General features: G+C 33.7%; 2 protein-coding genes across 2 annotated transcripts; one reads left to right on the plus strand and one right to left on the minus strand.

The window, feature by feature from the left end:
• Positions 1-320: 320 nt before the first annotated feature.
• Positions 321-3,911, minus strand: LOC122570066. Its single transcript, XM_043731915.1, has 6 exons — positions 3,639-3,911; positions 3,387-3,552; positions 3,091-3,308; positions 2,854-3,018; positions 2,586-2,764; positions 321-2,289 (listed from the first exon to the last, which is right to left on the minus strand). The coding sequence occupies exons 1-6, from the start codon at positions 3,746-3,748 to the stop codon at positions 2,150-2,152; spliced, it is 978 nt and encodes a 325-aa protein (XP_043587850.1). The 5' UTR covers positions 3,749-3,911; the 3' UTR covers positions 321-2,149.
• A 392-nt stretch (positions 3,912-4,303) lies between these two features.
• LOC122570065 (WD repeat-containing protein 18) lies at positions 4,304-5,911 on the plus strand. The gene has a single exon (XM_043731914.1). The coding sequence runs from the start codon at positions 4,513-4,515 to the stop codon at positions 5,803-5,805; it is 1,293 nt and encodes a 430-aa protein (XP_043587849.1). The 5' UTR covers positions 4,304-4,512; the 3' UTR covers positions 5,806-5,911.
• Positions 5,912-17,220: the final 11,309 nt, after the last annotated feature.

The following is a 17,220-nucleotide window of genomic DNA, read 5'->3' on the forward strand; positions in this document are numbered from 1 at the left end:
ACCAAGTACGTGCATCTACGTGAAAAACCTTGCCAATCATGTTAAAGTAATTACATCGTATAGGTAACCAAGTTAAATATAACTGGCAAGTACACTTGCTGAATGGAAAATTATTAGATTAATATTGTTTTCCAATTTATTTCACTGCCTGAAATGATTTTCAATAAGAGAATGTTCCTAGGTGAAGAAATATTTTTATTCAAAACAGTCGATAATGTCGTTACTTTAGTTATCGAATCGAAATTAAAATCTAGTTCATTGAATATATACCACGTTTATAAATTCTGATGTATAGGCCATTTAAAATTAAGTACTGTACATTAAAATTAATTTATCATTATTTCATTATTAAATAAGATATTGAAACGATAAATACATTAAATAACTAAGATAAAAATGAATGTTTTTCGTTGTATGTACTTAAAATTACGTAAGAAAAACGGAGTTCCAACTGAAATTCAACGAACTTCGATCAATAATTCCACAATGGAAAATGAAGATATAAGGCTCCACTCAGAACAAATAAACGATTTTGAAATTAGGTTATCATAACCAGTTCACTCGTGAAAGTTTACCTTTCTATATTTTCGTGGCTCCACCTAAACACGCTATCATCCGTGTCGTACCGGACTGAAATGTACATGAAAAAAATGCCAATCCACAGAAAGACAAACTACGGAACAAATAATATATCCGCACAAACTACGCCGTGAAAGCCAGTACGAGAACGAGATAAATAGAGGATCATCGTAGTCGGTACCGAGGATCAATATAATATGTCACAACCACGGTCACAAATATACAAAGGCATAAGAGTATATATAGCTAGTCGATACATACGATAAATACCTTGTATGTTTCGTTCCGCCATGGTTCCGCTATAAACCGTATCGACCATTTTTCGATTATCGATTATGAGAAAAATTTACATTTAGAACTCTATTGAAGTCATGAACATTATTCGTTATTAATACATGTGAGTTTCTCATGTCTTTTAAGTTAAATAAATAATATATATTTTTCGTTTGGAATAAAATTGACGTAGTAAAATACATTCTTCCATAAGTATTTATTATTACAATCAAAAATAAAAATGTATAAGTCATTCCACGTAAAAAACAATTTTGTTAAGAAAGAATATACTTTGTTTTTGTTTCATACATTAATTATTTGTTACTAGTAAAAATTGATTGTTTTGTTTATTTTGTTATACAATAGGTGTCCAACCTTAAGAGTTTTTAAAAAATTGCAATTAGACGTTTCGATAACATCGATTAATTCTGCACTCCGCGAGTGGCGCTGAAATCAGTACATTAAATATCGCGCCCTTTTTCGCACGAGGAATATTCGATCCACGACACTGAAAGTTTTTAACGGTTGAATATTGTTGTCAGTTATTAACAAATTATATTATATCTTTCTGTGATAGTTAATTAATAATACGATTCAATTTAATTCAATTCAACATCAAGATATTAAAAACTATATGAAGATGCACTTCACAACACGCACAAGTAACATTCAGAATTATTCCCGTCATAATAGTGAAACATGGAAAGGCACTTCGTAACCGAACTGGTGAGTACTTTAACGCACGATAAGTAGTATATCAACACCATTTTCCAATTGATTTTTCTTCTTTCAAATATTTTAATTAAAACGTCTTTTCAATATCAGTGTAATATAAAATAAGTTCTTTAGTTATTTCAAAGTACAAATTCAAATATTCAATATAAAAATGATTAAAGATCTAAATTTATACAAAATCATTGAATGATTCTTTCTTCAATCTGACAAAAATTTTACGATATTAGTTTAGTAAAAAAAACAATTCAATAATGCGAAAAATTAGCACCTTATCAAGCAAATTGTTATTATATAGCATATATATAAACTGCTTAGTGTATATCATAATAAACTTTGCGGTATTAAAAATACCTTCTTTTAACGCTGACCTATATACATTTGTTCGTATATAGATATGCGTGGAATTATAAATAATGTTATTTTGAAAATTTTCCTATACTTGTCTTCCCATCCTCACCACTCATTTTTCCCTAATTGTCCATAGCAATATTTTGTTCGTGATATTGCATTCTTTCATAGAAATATCGTCACTTAGAGATATGATTTAAATGAAATGTAGATTTCAGTTGAAAAAATCTTCTACCTCTGCTAGTTCCCTAGCTCGGGCTTGTTGATGAGCCCAACGTTCTTCTGCAAGCTTATCGCTTACACCCCATTTTTCATGATAGATACGTTGTTCACATGTTGGACATTTTTTACCCCCTATAACAGAATAAACAATATTATTCGAAACTAAAATGCCGATGTGTGCCTTTTTTCGGAAATATAAGTGTATAAAAATCTACAAAATACATATATACATACATAAATATATGTAAAATATCGGAAACAAAGTACTTATTACAATAGTTGGTAGATGAAACTAAGTGCTTCCTAGGTTGTACTTCTTAATTATATTCATAAAAGTATAAAATTGCATAAATATTCAAACAGTTTACCCATTAATATTACATCACACTAATGTGACAATTGAAATTCGATGCAATAATAGAAATTACCATGGAATGGAGGAGTCTTCATGTACGTCACAAGACAGTGTAGGTGAAACAAATGTCCACAGTAAAGTCTCTCTACATGCATATCTGCAGTTTCGTTGGTTTCTGCATTTTCTGGATTCTCTGGCAAACATTTTTGTTTGCATGACTGACAATGTTCTTGTGGCAAAGTCTTTACACATCTAGATGATACAATTCACAAAAAGAAAATATTAAATAAGAGTAAGAATGATATCGATATAACATAAACATCGATAAATAGACATCATACTGTATGAGAAAAGATGTGACAACTTCCAAGGATGGTGAGGGAATAAAAGGAGTGCGTGGTTTCTTCCTAAGCGGTGGTTCTACACACTGTCTGGCTAATTCCTTTCCTTGACCTGTGAAATGGCGTGTAAATAGTGGAGGAAAATTTGTATCTACATCTTCCAATCTACAAACAAAACAATTATTAAAAAGAAATATAAATTTCTTGTTTATGTTTTTAGTCATCATTGGTACATACTTTACACAGGCAACTGGATAATTATCTGGTACATCGATTTTAGCTTTGAAATAATATAACTCTTTCTTAATCTTCAAACTAATAGAAGAATATTTTTGTTTCAATTTTATTTCATCGTCGTCCCCTAAGAGTTTTTTTATGGTTGAGATTTCATCATAGCAACAAATCAAAGGATTTTCATCAATGAAATTACGGATAAATTTCAATATTGGTAACACCTACAGCATTAATTAAAATTCATATAGTAAATTCATATAAATAAGAAACTGTTCGATTTGGTAGATTCAAATATTTACCTGTGCCTTTCCCAACAATTTCTTGCATTCCTTTTCACAGACTTCTGTTAGACCGTTAAGTAACTTCACAGATATAGTTTTGCTCTTCAATTCAAGTAACAATGGAACATTAGGATAGTTCTTCGCGAATTGTATGCACACGACGATGGTCTTGAACTCGGTTTTCCTATGACGTTTGTAAATAATGGAATTAATTAGGAAGTTATCTGGTAATAGTTAGTCAATTATCATAATCGCTAGAAGTAGACTTACGTTATTTCCACTCGCACCATGGTACAAACACAAGAAACGAGACGGCTACCATCAACGACATTTTGACAAAGTTCTGATACCTCTTGTAATTCATCATCGAGAAAGCCCATGAGAAAATTGAAACAAATATTACTTCACGATCTAGTAACCTCTTATCGGTTTCGTTATCAGTTGGAAGCGATTATCTAAATCTAAAATAGTTTAATATAGCAAAACCAAACTTTTAAAAAAGACTTTACTAACGAACTTGATTCTCGAAGATTATGATTATGTCATATAAATACTATTCTTCTCAAGGTCAGTCAAGGAAGCTCTGCTTGATATACTCATCTGTTTTGAAACATGAATCATCAACATTGATATTTCCTACTATGATGTAACATATCTTAAGTAATTGAATGGAAAATAAGTATTGAGAAATAAGATTTTGGTAAAGGAAAATTTCGTTGTTAGTTTATTATTTATAATAAAATATATCAAATATATGCAATTATAAAATTATTATGGTATTATTATATATATAAATTATTTCTTTCATAAAAAATACGCTAAACGAAAAAAGTTTGTTAAGAAAGATCATTTATTCGGTCATTATAATTATTTAAGCAAAAGATTTTATGGGAATGAATGGTACTTGAGAGGTTATACTGTCCAATAGAATCGTTTCTATACTACCTAAAACAAGTCTCAACTAGTGGCTCTAAAAGCGCCATGGTTTATGGTGGAAATCTAACCTAGTGTAACGCACGTGTTTACAGGAAAGTTAGAGCTCGGCTCGAGAGAATACTAAATCGAAGGAAAAAGTTATGACAAAATATGTTAAGACTTAAAATAACCATAATCAGTTTTTAAGTTTAATAAAACTATAATAAAAATGTCGCGAATTGCCGACACGAGAGAAGTGATTTTAACTAGTGACAGTAGCGGTGAACATTGGAGTGCAGCTGTGTGGGATCACCGAACTGGTTCAATTTTATCGACTTATAAAAATGCTGGTGCTCTCAGTCATAGAACTCTTCAACTTTTAAGCGACAGTTATATAGTGGGTGCGGATTTAACGAAACCGCGTATACACGTTTGGCCATTAAACAGTCATTCTCCCGTATCTAACCTGAGACTGACAACACCGGGAAAGGTTACTGCTCTGAATTGCACGCCCAATGGCGCCTACATGGTCGCGGCCATTTCTGAAAAACTATTCCTCTGGCAATTGTGCAACGGGCGTTTGTTAAAGAATTTATCGCAACATTATCAAACAGTGAACTGTTTGACGTTCAGCAAAGACGGTTCCATTTTCGCCAGTGGCGCCGAGGACGGATTAATTTTCGTGTGGTCGTTGTATCGTGTATTGAACGAGGAGCATCCTACGCCATTGCACGCATTCTCTCATCACTCTTTGCCAGTGAAGGACCTACAATTTGGACATGCTGGCGCGCGAGGAAGACTGTGCTCCGTATCTCTCGATCGAACATGCAACGTTTACGACCCAGGCTCCGGATTGCTATTGCTCACCCTTGTGTTCGACGTGCCACTCACTTCCGTTTCCATGAACGCACGCGAAAGTGATTTATTCGTGGGCTGCACAAACGGTAACATATATGGATTCAATTTGCACGAGCCGCCACGTGGAATAGAGCATCATGTGCAGGTACGGAATGACGGAAATTCGGATGGAGTGATAGTTTTCCAGGGGCACAATTCGAGCGTAGTATCATTGTCGATATCGATCGATTGTCGATACCTGGTATCGGGCTCGATCAGCGGCGAAGTTCACGTCTGGGACATAGCGAGTCGTCAGATTCTTCGTACGATCGATCACAAGGGACCAATCACCGCTGCATTCTTCGCGAAAAACTACGACAATTTCCGGGTCACGGACCTTAAGCCACGTCTACAACTATGTAATTTACATAGGATATCGGACGATAGCGGAAAGGAAAGCTTCATCGAAGTGATTTCAAGGGATCGAGATACAACAGACATTTTAGATTTTGATTTGTACACAGAAAAAAATATCGATATGGCCGGATCGGAGGACGCAACCTCGAAAAAGTTTTCCGAGATGAGGGACGAGATCGATAAACTGAAGAAAATCAATGCTGCTATGTATCAGTATAGTGTAAAACATATTTTGAATAAGTCGAATGTAGATTTAACTTTGACTTGAAGTTTTGTATAGATATATAGTTTTTATGTCAATTGTTAAGTTATTTGGTAAAAGTTTTCTCATGAAAACTGATCATAATAAAGAGTACACGCTGTAAATAATGTAACTTATCTTACATATCTTTCACAATCCTTCTTATTCTGTTGGAAAATGGGTTATGTGGCAAAAAATGAAATTGCAGTAATATCCAATTAGCTGTAACAAGATGAATAAAATGCATTGGTTACAGAGGGAGTTAAATATTCTATACATTTTTATTTCGTATTTCTAATTCGTTTGCTTTTTGATTGTATTAGAAACGAGAACGAAAAACATTTAGCATGAATAGAATAAAATGAAAGATAAAATTTATTATAAATTTTGAGATTTACACAAGGCATATATAGAGGAATTTTCACTAATTGCCGAGAATAATTTCGTGACAGTTAAATGAATACTAGAGCATATCCCTCTTATGCCAATATCATGAACTCGTGGTTCGATAAATTCACAATTAATTCGGTACTTGAAGGTAAAATGAAACGAGATAATTCTACAGATCATAAATGAAGCTCAGACCATAATATACTCATAACATTAGTAACAGTTTTGGCATAAAGTAAGCCGACGAAGAAAGGCAATTCGTTTAACTTTTTAAAAAAGTTAAAAACAGAGGATAAATTTGCACATTCATGGGTTTGACATAAGGAGGACGATATTATCCGTGAAATTTATATTCTCATAATATTAGAGAAATAAATCATCGTACTATACAGAAGAGAAAATTTAAAAATTGCTCATGAAAAAAACATGGAAATAATAATGAAAAACTGTTTCGCTGTTTCACTCTCTGTCACCGTGGAAAAACATTCTATAAAGGGTATAACTTGTTCACGTCGCACGACGATAAAATGATTAACTCGCTGTGATACAAACACGTTAAATGAAACAAAACGTTGCTGTTTCTCGGTTTAATGGCAAGCAATATTTCAGCTATGATCGTCCCCGAAGAGCTAATGTTCGGATCGAAAATTCGGCTTCGATTCATGCTCTTTATTCTAGTTTTTGAACTTGCTGCATGGTAATTCATTTCCAAGACCCTAGAAAAAATATCTAATTTCACGATGAACAAAATTTCAAAGCTAATATACCGATGAAAATAATGGACGTAGACATTATTCAGTCCGTACACTACATAATTTTATTTTTGCGAATAAATACAAATTTTTTTTCGGATAGATGCTTCTTTTTCCACAGATTCTCGAAATCGGTGTGCAAATAGGTCGCGTTACACGTGGGATTCGCGTTACATGGGATAAAAAAGGAAGTAAATCGAAGCATTTTTTATTACGGAGATCTCCTTTCTTGCGTCTCTTTATTTCAAATTATTTTCGTTTCGATAAAAAGTTCGTTTTAATAAAATATTGGTCGGTACTCCTATATTAATTATTCTCGCGTCGATGAAAGAATTTGAATTTATATGAAAAATTCGACGCGCGTCCGATTAAATCAGACCTCCATTTTCATACGTTTAAAATTGTTCTGTTCGTCCAATTTTTTTTTTTTTTTTTTTTTTTTTAGGTGGGATGGATATGTCGATTTATTACGAAATAATTATTCGAATTTGAAATTACGTTTCACGTGACTTCTACATGATACCTTCGTTCCGTTACATTTTCGTACGAATCTCTGACAATATTTTGCTTTCTGTTCTTCAGAAAAAAACTTTAAAACTTTTCGCTATGACAAATGAGAAAATTTTTTAGTATATAAATTGAAAATGTTTTTTTAAATAAGAGAATGATACGTTGGTAGATATTTGAATACTTTATGCAATTAAAAATAAATAAAGTCGACACGTCAACACTCCTGTTATCTCTAAAATGCATTTTTGATTTAATAAAACGTTAGTATACGTGTATCGAGCAGATTTTTAGAATCGTTTCCTTCGAAATCGATGTCTCGTCTGTAGAAATATTATTCTACATTTTTAACTTATTTTTTCACGAGGAATTACCTTTGGCACGGTCGCTTGTACCGCCAGTCATCATACGTCCTGCCCACATTATATACTCGTAGTGCAAGGAGAAGGATTATTTGTAGTGACTACAAAAAATATTGGCACACTATCGTATTTATTACAGCATTTACGTATTAATTAATTAGTATGTCCAAGTATATCACACTTCGTATTATCTAGTAACACTTTTATGTGTACGGCTACAAAAATTTGGTACTCTAGAAATGAAATTTATAGAACTTGATAAAAAAGATGCTTTATTGAAAAATAAAGGTACGTGCTTACTTCTTTTTTTTTTTTTTGCTGCTATACATATGTTCCCCCTACAAGCTTTTTTATCTCAAATTAAAACCGAAGGAGCTTTCTATGGTGAACTTTTCAGTTAAATCGCCAAGGAAGCTACCCTCTTATCCTCCAAATCCAAGCTGTAGTATCATAAAACGTATCGTGATATCGCTCAACGTCGTTGAAGAATGGGATTAATTATTCGCCCAGCATTAGTCACGATCATAATATCCACGGTGCGTAATTTTCCATCGGCGGATCACGGGATTCCCCCGCATTTTTCACCCCATACTGACTACTAGCGCTGTTGCAAGCCGCTCATCTCGTTTCAAAAGCATCGGTTGATTTTTACCACCACTGTAAATTACGCTTATAATCTCGCATTGTTAATTACTCATCCTTCACGATGTAATCTCATGTTTTAAAAGAGATTCCTCGATATAATTATCCCAACTTTGGGCGATTTTAAGATGGAAGATCGCTTCTGATTTTCGCTCTTGTTTCAATCAATTTCCTTATCATTTCTTACAGTGATATTCAACTTCTCTGACGTTGCACGAGATGATTATTTGAGAAAGTCATACAGAATATCTTCAAATGAGAGGGAAGTGCTATCTGTTACTCAACAGTTGGTTTTTATCAATGTAGAACTTACTTTCTGTTAAAATGTGTAATATAATATACATACTCTTTAGATCAAAGTTTAATGCCGTATCAACAGCGTAGTTTTACATTAAATAGTATTCTATCGACCAACCAGATTTTCTTGATGAATTTTATCAATTCACTGAATGTTTTTCACGGAGTATGTCTTACTTCCGACAATTCGGAAGATTCAGTGATCTATCGTGCTTCGAGTGTTGCACTCTTCGCATTGTGGAGTTGATTCTCTTCGTAGAAAGTACGAAACATATCATTTAGACATACGAAAATACAAAATATTTCGAAAATAATATTATGTTAATCATACGATGACATACTTAGCGATAAAGTCCTTGTACGAAAATCCGCTGAATTTAGTTTGTAATTTTCACTTGAAAAAACAATCTTGAAAGTTCATATGTACAGTACTTGAAATTTTATGTCATTTAATTTTTCGCAAACAGCTCTAACACGTTGACTGCCACGAGAACTTTATGTATTTTGCTCTGGTACCCGCAATAAATTAAGCTATATTACACCGTAACATTTAATTTTGACAAAATATCATATTCTGTATTCGCGATCTTTTTCTCTGACAATGTTATCTAAAGCGCTCATATTGTTCAACGTTTCTCAGTCCACGAAATTTATCCTACTCTAATCATTTCAAAAAGATCTGGTAATCGTGAACCGTCATAAGAAGACCAGATTTAGTGACCAATGTCTTAAAAATTTATTTAAAACTTTTATATTAAAATATTTAAAACTAATTTAAAACTATACACTCGTATAAGTATGTTAAGTATCGTACACGTTGCTTTATTTGTATATCTATTTCAGAATATCGCATTCAGATAATTTTTGCCCGTCTATTTCATCGTTTGATGTTTAATAAGTTAAGAAAGAATCCATCAGTGCCGAGCTGTCTTATCACTGGTATCGCGAATCCGGCAGAGATATTGGTTATTTAAAATCTTTTACGTGTTTACCAAAGTGTGATGATATGCTCCGTCTTCTTGAAAAATGAAATTCCTCTCAGTTCAGGGGCGGCACATTTTCTAATAATTCGAGCAATTTATTCTCAAGTATACGCGTGCTCGATGAGCGTTCGATATCGATTTACTCGAGATACGAAGTTTCTCATGAGAGAATGTTAGCTTACATTTTCCAAATATTTGTGCATTTAGCGCGCGTCATTAGATTAAATGCATATTCGAGTTCTTTACGCAAATGGAATAAATAAAATTGAATCCGTCAACACGTATTTTCAGTTAGCAAACAACGCGAATAATAATAAATTTACGCGGTCCATGTCCGCGCACAGTTTCGTGGAATAAATCAATTGAAACGTACATCAGCGAAACGAACCCATAATTATACATTAGACTTACTCAGCACCAGGATTAAAGCCCCGTTCGTACCCGATAAATCGTTTTCTTCGCGCCAGTGATTTTGCATTTCATTTTATACCAAACTTTCGAGTTTGGTACTGTGACATGAAAAAGCAGAAGAAATTTTAACGATACGGAAATTATTATCTTTCAAGTTATTCGTCTTGGATTCTAAATGCCGAAGGTTTACACATATTCTGTGTGTAATACGAGAAATTCAGAACGAAATCTTGACGATATTTGTAAGAATAATTATTTTATTCCATTCAATAAGAATTCTACACCCCTTTCTGCCTCTTATATTTCCCCTTTAAACCAGATTAACATTAATTCAAAGACAAAGAGAGAAATTCTCATAACAAGGAGCTGAATTCTGAAAGCTGAAATTATTTTTCTACTTTATTGTAGTTTGCGTATTTTTCCTACTTAACATTAAAAATGGAATAATAATTTTTGATAATAGAGAAATGTTCCATATCATAGAATTACACGCTGAAAGAGTTAATATACTTTGTATTTCTCCACATTCTATAACACTCGTTTCAAACATTTTTCGACATCTTCCACGCTCTTTTCATTCAACCAAATTAATGTCTTAGAATTTCGAATGTTCACGTTCGTGGTACTTCGGTTTTCCATCGTGTTTTTCATAAGTACATCGCGCTACCGTAACTACGCTAAATTAGTATTGTTCCTTAACGTAAAAAGAAGCTGGCAATAGAGTCTTACAGCGTGCTGTAAAAAATCATGCACGATACCATGGAAGAAATAATTCAGAATATCCAGTAAAATTGACGATGCACGCGAATGAGCGGAATTTCCTTACGGTGTTGCTCGAGGGTAAGGGAGGAAAAGAGAACAGAGAATTTACTATTCGCCGTAAATTTGTTTCGTTGCACGCTTATAAGCCCCGGTTACGGGATCCTTTGCTAACAATAATGGAACTTTTCATTGTGCCTAACACAATGACCGGCTTGTTTCTCGTCGAAGAGAAAGGGGAGGGAAGTTTAAGCGGCACACGGGAACCGTGCCTGGAAAAATAGACGAGACAGCTCACGGAACGACTAGCCGAGAGAAACGTTTCAATTTTCAATCGTTTCTCACGAACGCGCTATATTTACCGATCTTCATTGAATCGGAGGAAATTTTCTCTAGTGAGACCAATATGATCGTGTACAGGCTATTACTACAAAGTTGATTGCTCAATAAATCCTGCGTAGGTGATTTTAATATTGGGACGCTATGCATGATACAGAAAGTAGATGGGAAAGATAAATAGGAAAGAATAGACAGATGTCTTCTTTATGGAGCTATTTCTATTATATTTTTTCCTGATGCATAAATTTCCTAGAAATTTAGATTAAATTAAATATTACAGGTCATATTCTAATTTAACTTGAACGATATAAACATCATACGTTGTATTGTAGTTTCGCCTGATTCATAAATTCTTCAGAAATATAGACGAAATTAAGTATGACAAGATGTATTCTAATTTAATTTAAACGATATAAATATCGTACATTATATCGTGTTTTAGCCTAATCCGCAAAATTCTTCAGAAATACAGATCAAATTAAATATTAGAAGATGTATTCTAATTGAAATTAAACGATACAAACGTAAACCAATCTCAATGTTACAAACATAAATTACTCTAAGGTAAATTATATTTTATAACTGATCTAACAAAATAGATCCTTACTCGAGGTTTCCATTCGATTCGTGAATTAAACATTTCTCAAGGAACGAGAACAAATTTAAAACATATTCATTCGTAAAAATGGAAAATTTCCATTTAGTGGATAGCTTATGACTCTTTCAGACAATATATAGCAACCGATGATATTTGCATGAGAAGTAGCAAAAAACAATGGAACGAAAGAAAGAGAAAAGAAGAAGAATTCGGTAGAATTCGCCGAGATCATCCTCTGGCATCGATTCTCTTTCTACCCATTCCCATGCAAATTCTCTTTCTAAAACGAAAGAAACCTCCTACTTCTTAATGTCCTGGACGGCCATCTTAGTCCTAATTTAATCTCGCACGCATCGGATACGCGTTTCGTAAAACGTACCTCGTTTGCATTCATTCGCGACTCATTTGAATATAAACTGCTGGCTGATACCAGCGATGTGTTCAAGATCGAACACGAGTATGTTTTTACGTTTTAATTAAACGAACTGTACCACCGGTAGAAGATAGTTGAGGATTTAAAGCTTCCTATATCATACACATTTCGCGCATTTGTTGTCGAGAAAAAGGAATTATTATAAAATATCTCCTGTTTAACTAGAAACGCTGAAATATTTGGGAAAGTAAGAATGATACGAAGAAACGTTTCAGAGAAAAATTGTCCTGATCGGGGCAAACACGTTGTTCTTTTATCTGTTTCATCTTACGATTACGACCTTGAAACAAGATGACGTACAAATTCTTCAATGGATATCTTTATTTTTGTTAGCACACGCTCCGATAGCTGACATTCGGACGTTCTCGGAACACTGCAAACTCGTGTTTTCCGCATCATACGCCAACTTTCAAATTCGACAGAGCGATACAGACAACTACCTAAAGCGACTGATTGTTTTGAAAACATTGGGAAATTGCGATTCTGTGTTCAGGTAGTATCATACCAATAGTAGGATTATGAGAAATATCTTTATGTATCCCGGCGGTCATACCTTTGTGTATGTACCGTAACGCTAATGCCGGTAGTATGGCACGTCGGATTTGAATTTCATATCTCGATAGCGGATGAAAGGCATGAGTTGGCGATGTTACGAAAATGTCTCAATTTCAGCGACGAAAATATGTAATAAAAGATGTAGGTTTAGAAATTTTTATCCGACTTTCACAAGACCTTTTAAGGTCGTCGGAAGGTCAAATACACGAGAATATAGTATGTCCTTCGTCGATATCATACAACTTTCGCCTGAAACATATTTTCATGTTATTCGTATTTTTCCATATATATCAGCGTTTTCCAGTTGAACAGGACATGTATATGTATACTAATTTACAGGCTGTAACGGAGAACACGTGGGGCTCATTTCAGGGGTTGATTGTACACCTAAGAAAAAAAAAATATAGAGAGTTTGTATAAATATATATTCTACCCATTTTCGTTCAGGAGGTATAAAGAATTTTCTATTGAATTTTCTTTCCATTTTATATTATGTAATCACCCTTGCAGAAAATGTTCAAACTAACCAACTTGCGTCTCAAAGCAACCCTGTAGACGTGTTGTTACGGATCCGCTTACATCTGAATGTTTCCTGGTATTTCCCGAATTTGTTGCGAAGCTTGTTCTATTCTGAACCTCAGCGTTTCAACATTTTCAATAGATATTGCGTACACAATAGAATCATTGTGTTTCATAAACGAAGACCAATAGACAGTGTACAATCAGTTTCTGAAGTGGGTCTCACGTGTCCTATTACAAACTGTATATTATCTCTACTAAATATTGATATACGATAAATGTTGATATTATGCTACTGTCAGTATACATTACATATATGCAAAATATATATCGTATAACGTAAAGTTTGGTACACTGTGGATGTATATATTTATGGTTGAGGAAAATATGTGTATACCTATGCATATATAATACATGTGAAAATATTTTGTAAAAATATAATTAATTGCTCTTACGAGAATACTTGTATGGGTGGTTTAACACTAGAACCACCGATAGTTAACATGTAGCTATTTCTATCAAAACCAGTCAAAATGACCGGTCTTTAAAAAATACGTAGTAATAGAATATTTTTATATTTATCGTTTTATTACTTTCTTACAGAAGCAATTCCATGTTGTGTAGTACATTTTTGGTATTATTAAACCATCTGGGGCCATTATCCCTAAACACATTTATAAAATTGTAGAACCACTCATTTTGACTGGTATGGTATTTCTAATGTTATCATTTAGCGATCTAGCGATCGATCCTGAATTTTCCTGATAATTGATATCATCGTATCGAATGATACGCGGTAAAAATTTAAAAAACGTGTGGCAAGTTGTACAAAAGGAGGAAACTGGTTAATCAGGGTTCGATAAACAGATCGCAGGACCCTTTTACACTTGAACAAGTACCAGTCATTTTGATTGCTATTTATATAAATAGTCTTGATACAAAATTATTTTCAGTTTGAATACATAAAAAGCAAAATAAAATTCATTATATTACTCTTTTAGTTATCGTTGCGACAGTCATTACATCATTGCGAAAAAAATATAACACGAAGTGGGAATTTTAAAATAAAATTGTAAAACCAGTCAATTTGACTGTGTGTGGTAGTTCTAGTGTTAAGACTTTTGCCGAGTACTGTATTGATCGTACGGTTTTGACGTTTTTATTATGCGCCTCTCTCTCGAGAAAGCCACGGATATCGGCCGAGGGGGTGATGGCGAATCAGTGAAGTATTATTTTGTATCGAATAAGTTGAAACGCGACGTTATCCGAGCTGAATCGATGCCACTCTACGGCAGAGAGTATCGACGTGTATCTGTTGCATGCGAAATGAGTATTCTATACTCGCCGTCGAGTAGATATTGGTCGCGTGTAATGTTTCGAGTAATGTCGAGGGTCGTTTATTGAGGGGCGATGAATTTGTTGGCGCATAAGGTCTTTTTGATTGCGCTGACGACGGAAAATATCGAGGGAATACAAAGTTGCAGATCCTACCAATTAATCGAACCAGTTTCAGTTACAAAGAATGTGTTTCAACGAGACAACTATTTTTCATCTACTCTATATTCTATTCTATATGAAGCACATTCTGATACAAATTTAGATAACATATTTTTAATTAAAGTAAGTTTCGCGTGATGTTATGATTTTTTTATTCTTCTCTATGATTACATAATTGTGTTATCCTTTCTATTATGAAAAAAAGTTGCGATATTTCAAATATGTTATTTCGTATCGCGTTGCAGATTGAAGAGAGAAATGTTGATGCCAAAGGCATACAATGAAATTGTTCTCGAATTTCAGCCATTCGAATTAATGTAAACCGATTGGTTTTAATGAAATTTTAGTTGAACCGTTTGAATTTCATCGGACAAGGTAAAACATACTTTTTACTCGCGATACGTTTTGCCGATATAAAACGCAGAGGTCTCTACCTATTATTCACAAGAAATATTCAATCTATCTCTCTTCCAGTTTAATAGGAAACACGCATAAATCTTTTGAATCATACATTATCAAATATATCTCTTCCCGCATCTGGTAATGGGACATGAATTTACAATCTGTAGTTGTAGGTCACAGTTACAGCTGGATCGAATGATAATGGAATTATGGAACATGTTATCGACGTGAAATAAAAAACTGACATTAATTATCGGTATTATCCGCGTAGTCTATTTAAAGGTGAACGATTGTAACGATTATCCATAATAATCCAGATACACAATGGCGCGTGTTACCCGATCATAGGATCGCGCGAAGATTTATAAACACGTGAGATGTTCATGATGAGGCAGATTAGACTGAATCAATATCATTCGAGTTCCTACGACGTACAATACAGGATACTTTGGCTCCTTTGATTTTTCATTCACGAGATCTATCACGTTCGTTTGGTATCCCTTTCTCGAATCCCAGTTAATTCCTCTTCGACATTCGATCAAACTTTCTCCGGTTATATCAAGTTGACGCACGTGAAATATCGTTTAGACGAAGTTCTGAATCAGCATACGGACACTTTTCGATATTTATGGAAATTCATATTTTTATGATGGCGAATGCAGCAACATAATCTAAATAGAAACTTATTTTATTCGAATATGAAATTTTAAAATATAAAATGTACTATAAAGAACATAAAATGTAATTAAATATTATAATGGACGTTGAATGGACGTTGGCATATTTCATATACACAGGTACCGTTGTACATTATTTGCATTCTGTGCATTCTTCTACATTTAAATTAACCGTAAATGCGATCTATTCGTAATTTATTTAAAATAATGAATTACAAGAGGCGAAAGCCGTGGCACACGAGCGTTGATTATTAAGAGGGTGCATAATAAAGCTGTTGAAACTTTGAACTCGATTCTTCCTCGTCGTGTATCATCGCGAGATTTGCGTAACTATTTCACGAGTTCCAGTTTGGAAAATGCAATGTGAAAACTGTTGAAAGTATGAATCTGCCATTCGAGGAAGTTTCTGTGTATGTAGGGGTAGTTCTACGTTGATTTGTAGAATTCGAGATCGAGATGGTCTTTCGTTGCTGGATGAGCCAAGGAAAAGGACGAGGAATGATTATGGACCACAATATTTTTACAAAAATTAGTAAAAACAAGCCACGATAAACGTAATAAAAGAGATAGTATTCTAAGCGAAACAAAGTCAGCGCAATTAGAAAAAATACAAAGAACGGACGAATGGATGCCGCGTGAGTGAAGCGATACGCGGAATGAAGATAGTCATTTCGTTATTTGAATGGAATAATTAGGATGGATCAGAGTATGAAATTTTGTTATAGCCTGTCCTATTCCTCTGATCTCGCGGATTATTGTCGTTTCAAACGTTCAACGAGGGCAATTTGTCAATTTATATCCCGTTTTAATCCAAGAATCTGTTTGAATCCTCTATTAATAAGAACTAAGAGCATCGAACAATGTAGCTCTGTATAAATTATTTTAAATAAGTATGTTTGAAGTGCCAGATAAAAAAAAAACATTTCATATGCAATAATTTAAAATCAATAAAGATGAAGTTTCGCTATATCAGAATAGTTTCTTTATGTAACGAAAGGAGACAAAAATTGCATTGCATTTTAAAATATCGAGTAAAATATTGAGTATTATTTGTTTCTTTCTATTCGGAACATTATACGGTTTAACGAATTTTTAAGTTGGAAGATTTTGAACATAATGGAAGCAATAGCAAGGTATGGAATACTACGTTACATTAGTTCCTCTTATATTCCTTGATATTTTTATATTTTCCCCCAATTATTTCCACGTGGAGTTTGTAGAAAATGATCCCGATCAAGTGGTACTAAAAAGCAAACGTTCTTCCTCCTATCAGAAAACGAACATTCATCTCGAGTTTCCTGGTATTGTTTCGAAAACGT

This window comes from Bombus pyrosoma, linkage group LG8 (assembly GCF_014825855.1).
Source record: "Bombus pyrosoma isolate SC7728 linkage group LG8, ASM1482585v1, whole genome shotgun sequence".
Classification (NCBI taxonomy): Eukaryota; Metazoa; Arthropoda; class Insecta; order Hymenoptera; family Apidae; genus Bombus; species Bombus pyrosoma.

Coding starts and splice junctions, on each gene's coding strand:
- LOC122570066 (XM_043731915.1), bottom strand. CDS start 3,748: ATGGGCTTTCTCGATGATGAATTACAAGAGGTATCAGAACTTTGTCAA. Junction 3,309..3,386: donor AATTGTTGGGAAAGGCACAG/GTAAATATTTGA, acceptor TTAATGCTGTAG/GTGTTACCAATATTGAAATT. Junction 3,019..3,090: donor TATCCAGTTGCCTGTGTAAA/GTATGTACCAAT, acceptor TTTTGTTTGTAG/ATTGGAAGATGTAGATACAA.
- LOC122570065 (XM_043731914.1), top strand. CDS start 4,513: ATGTCGCGAATTGCCGACACGAGAGAAGTGATTTTAACTAGTGACAGT.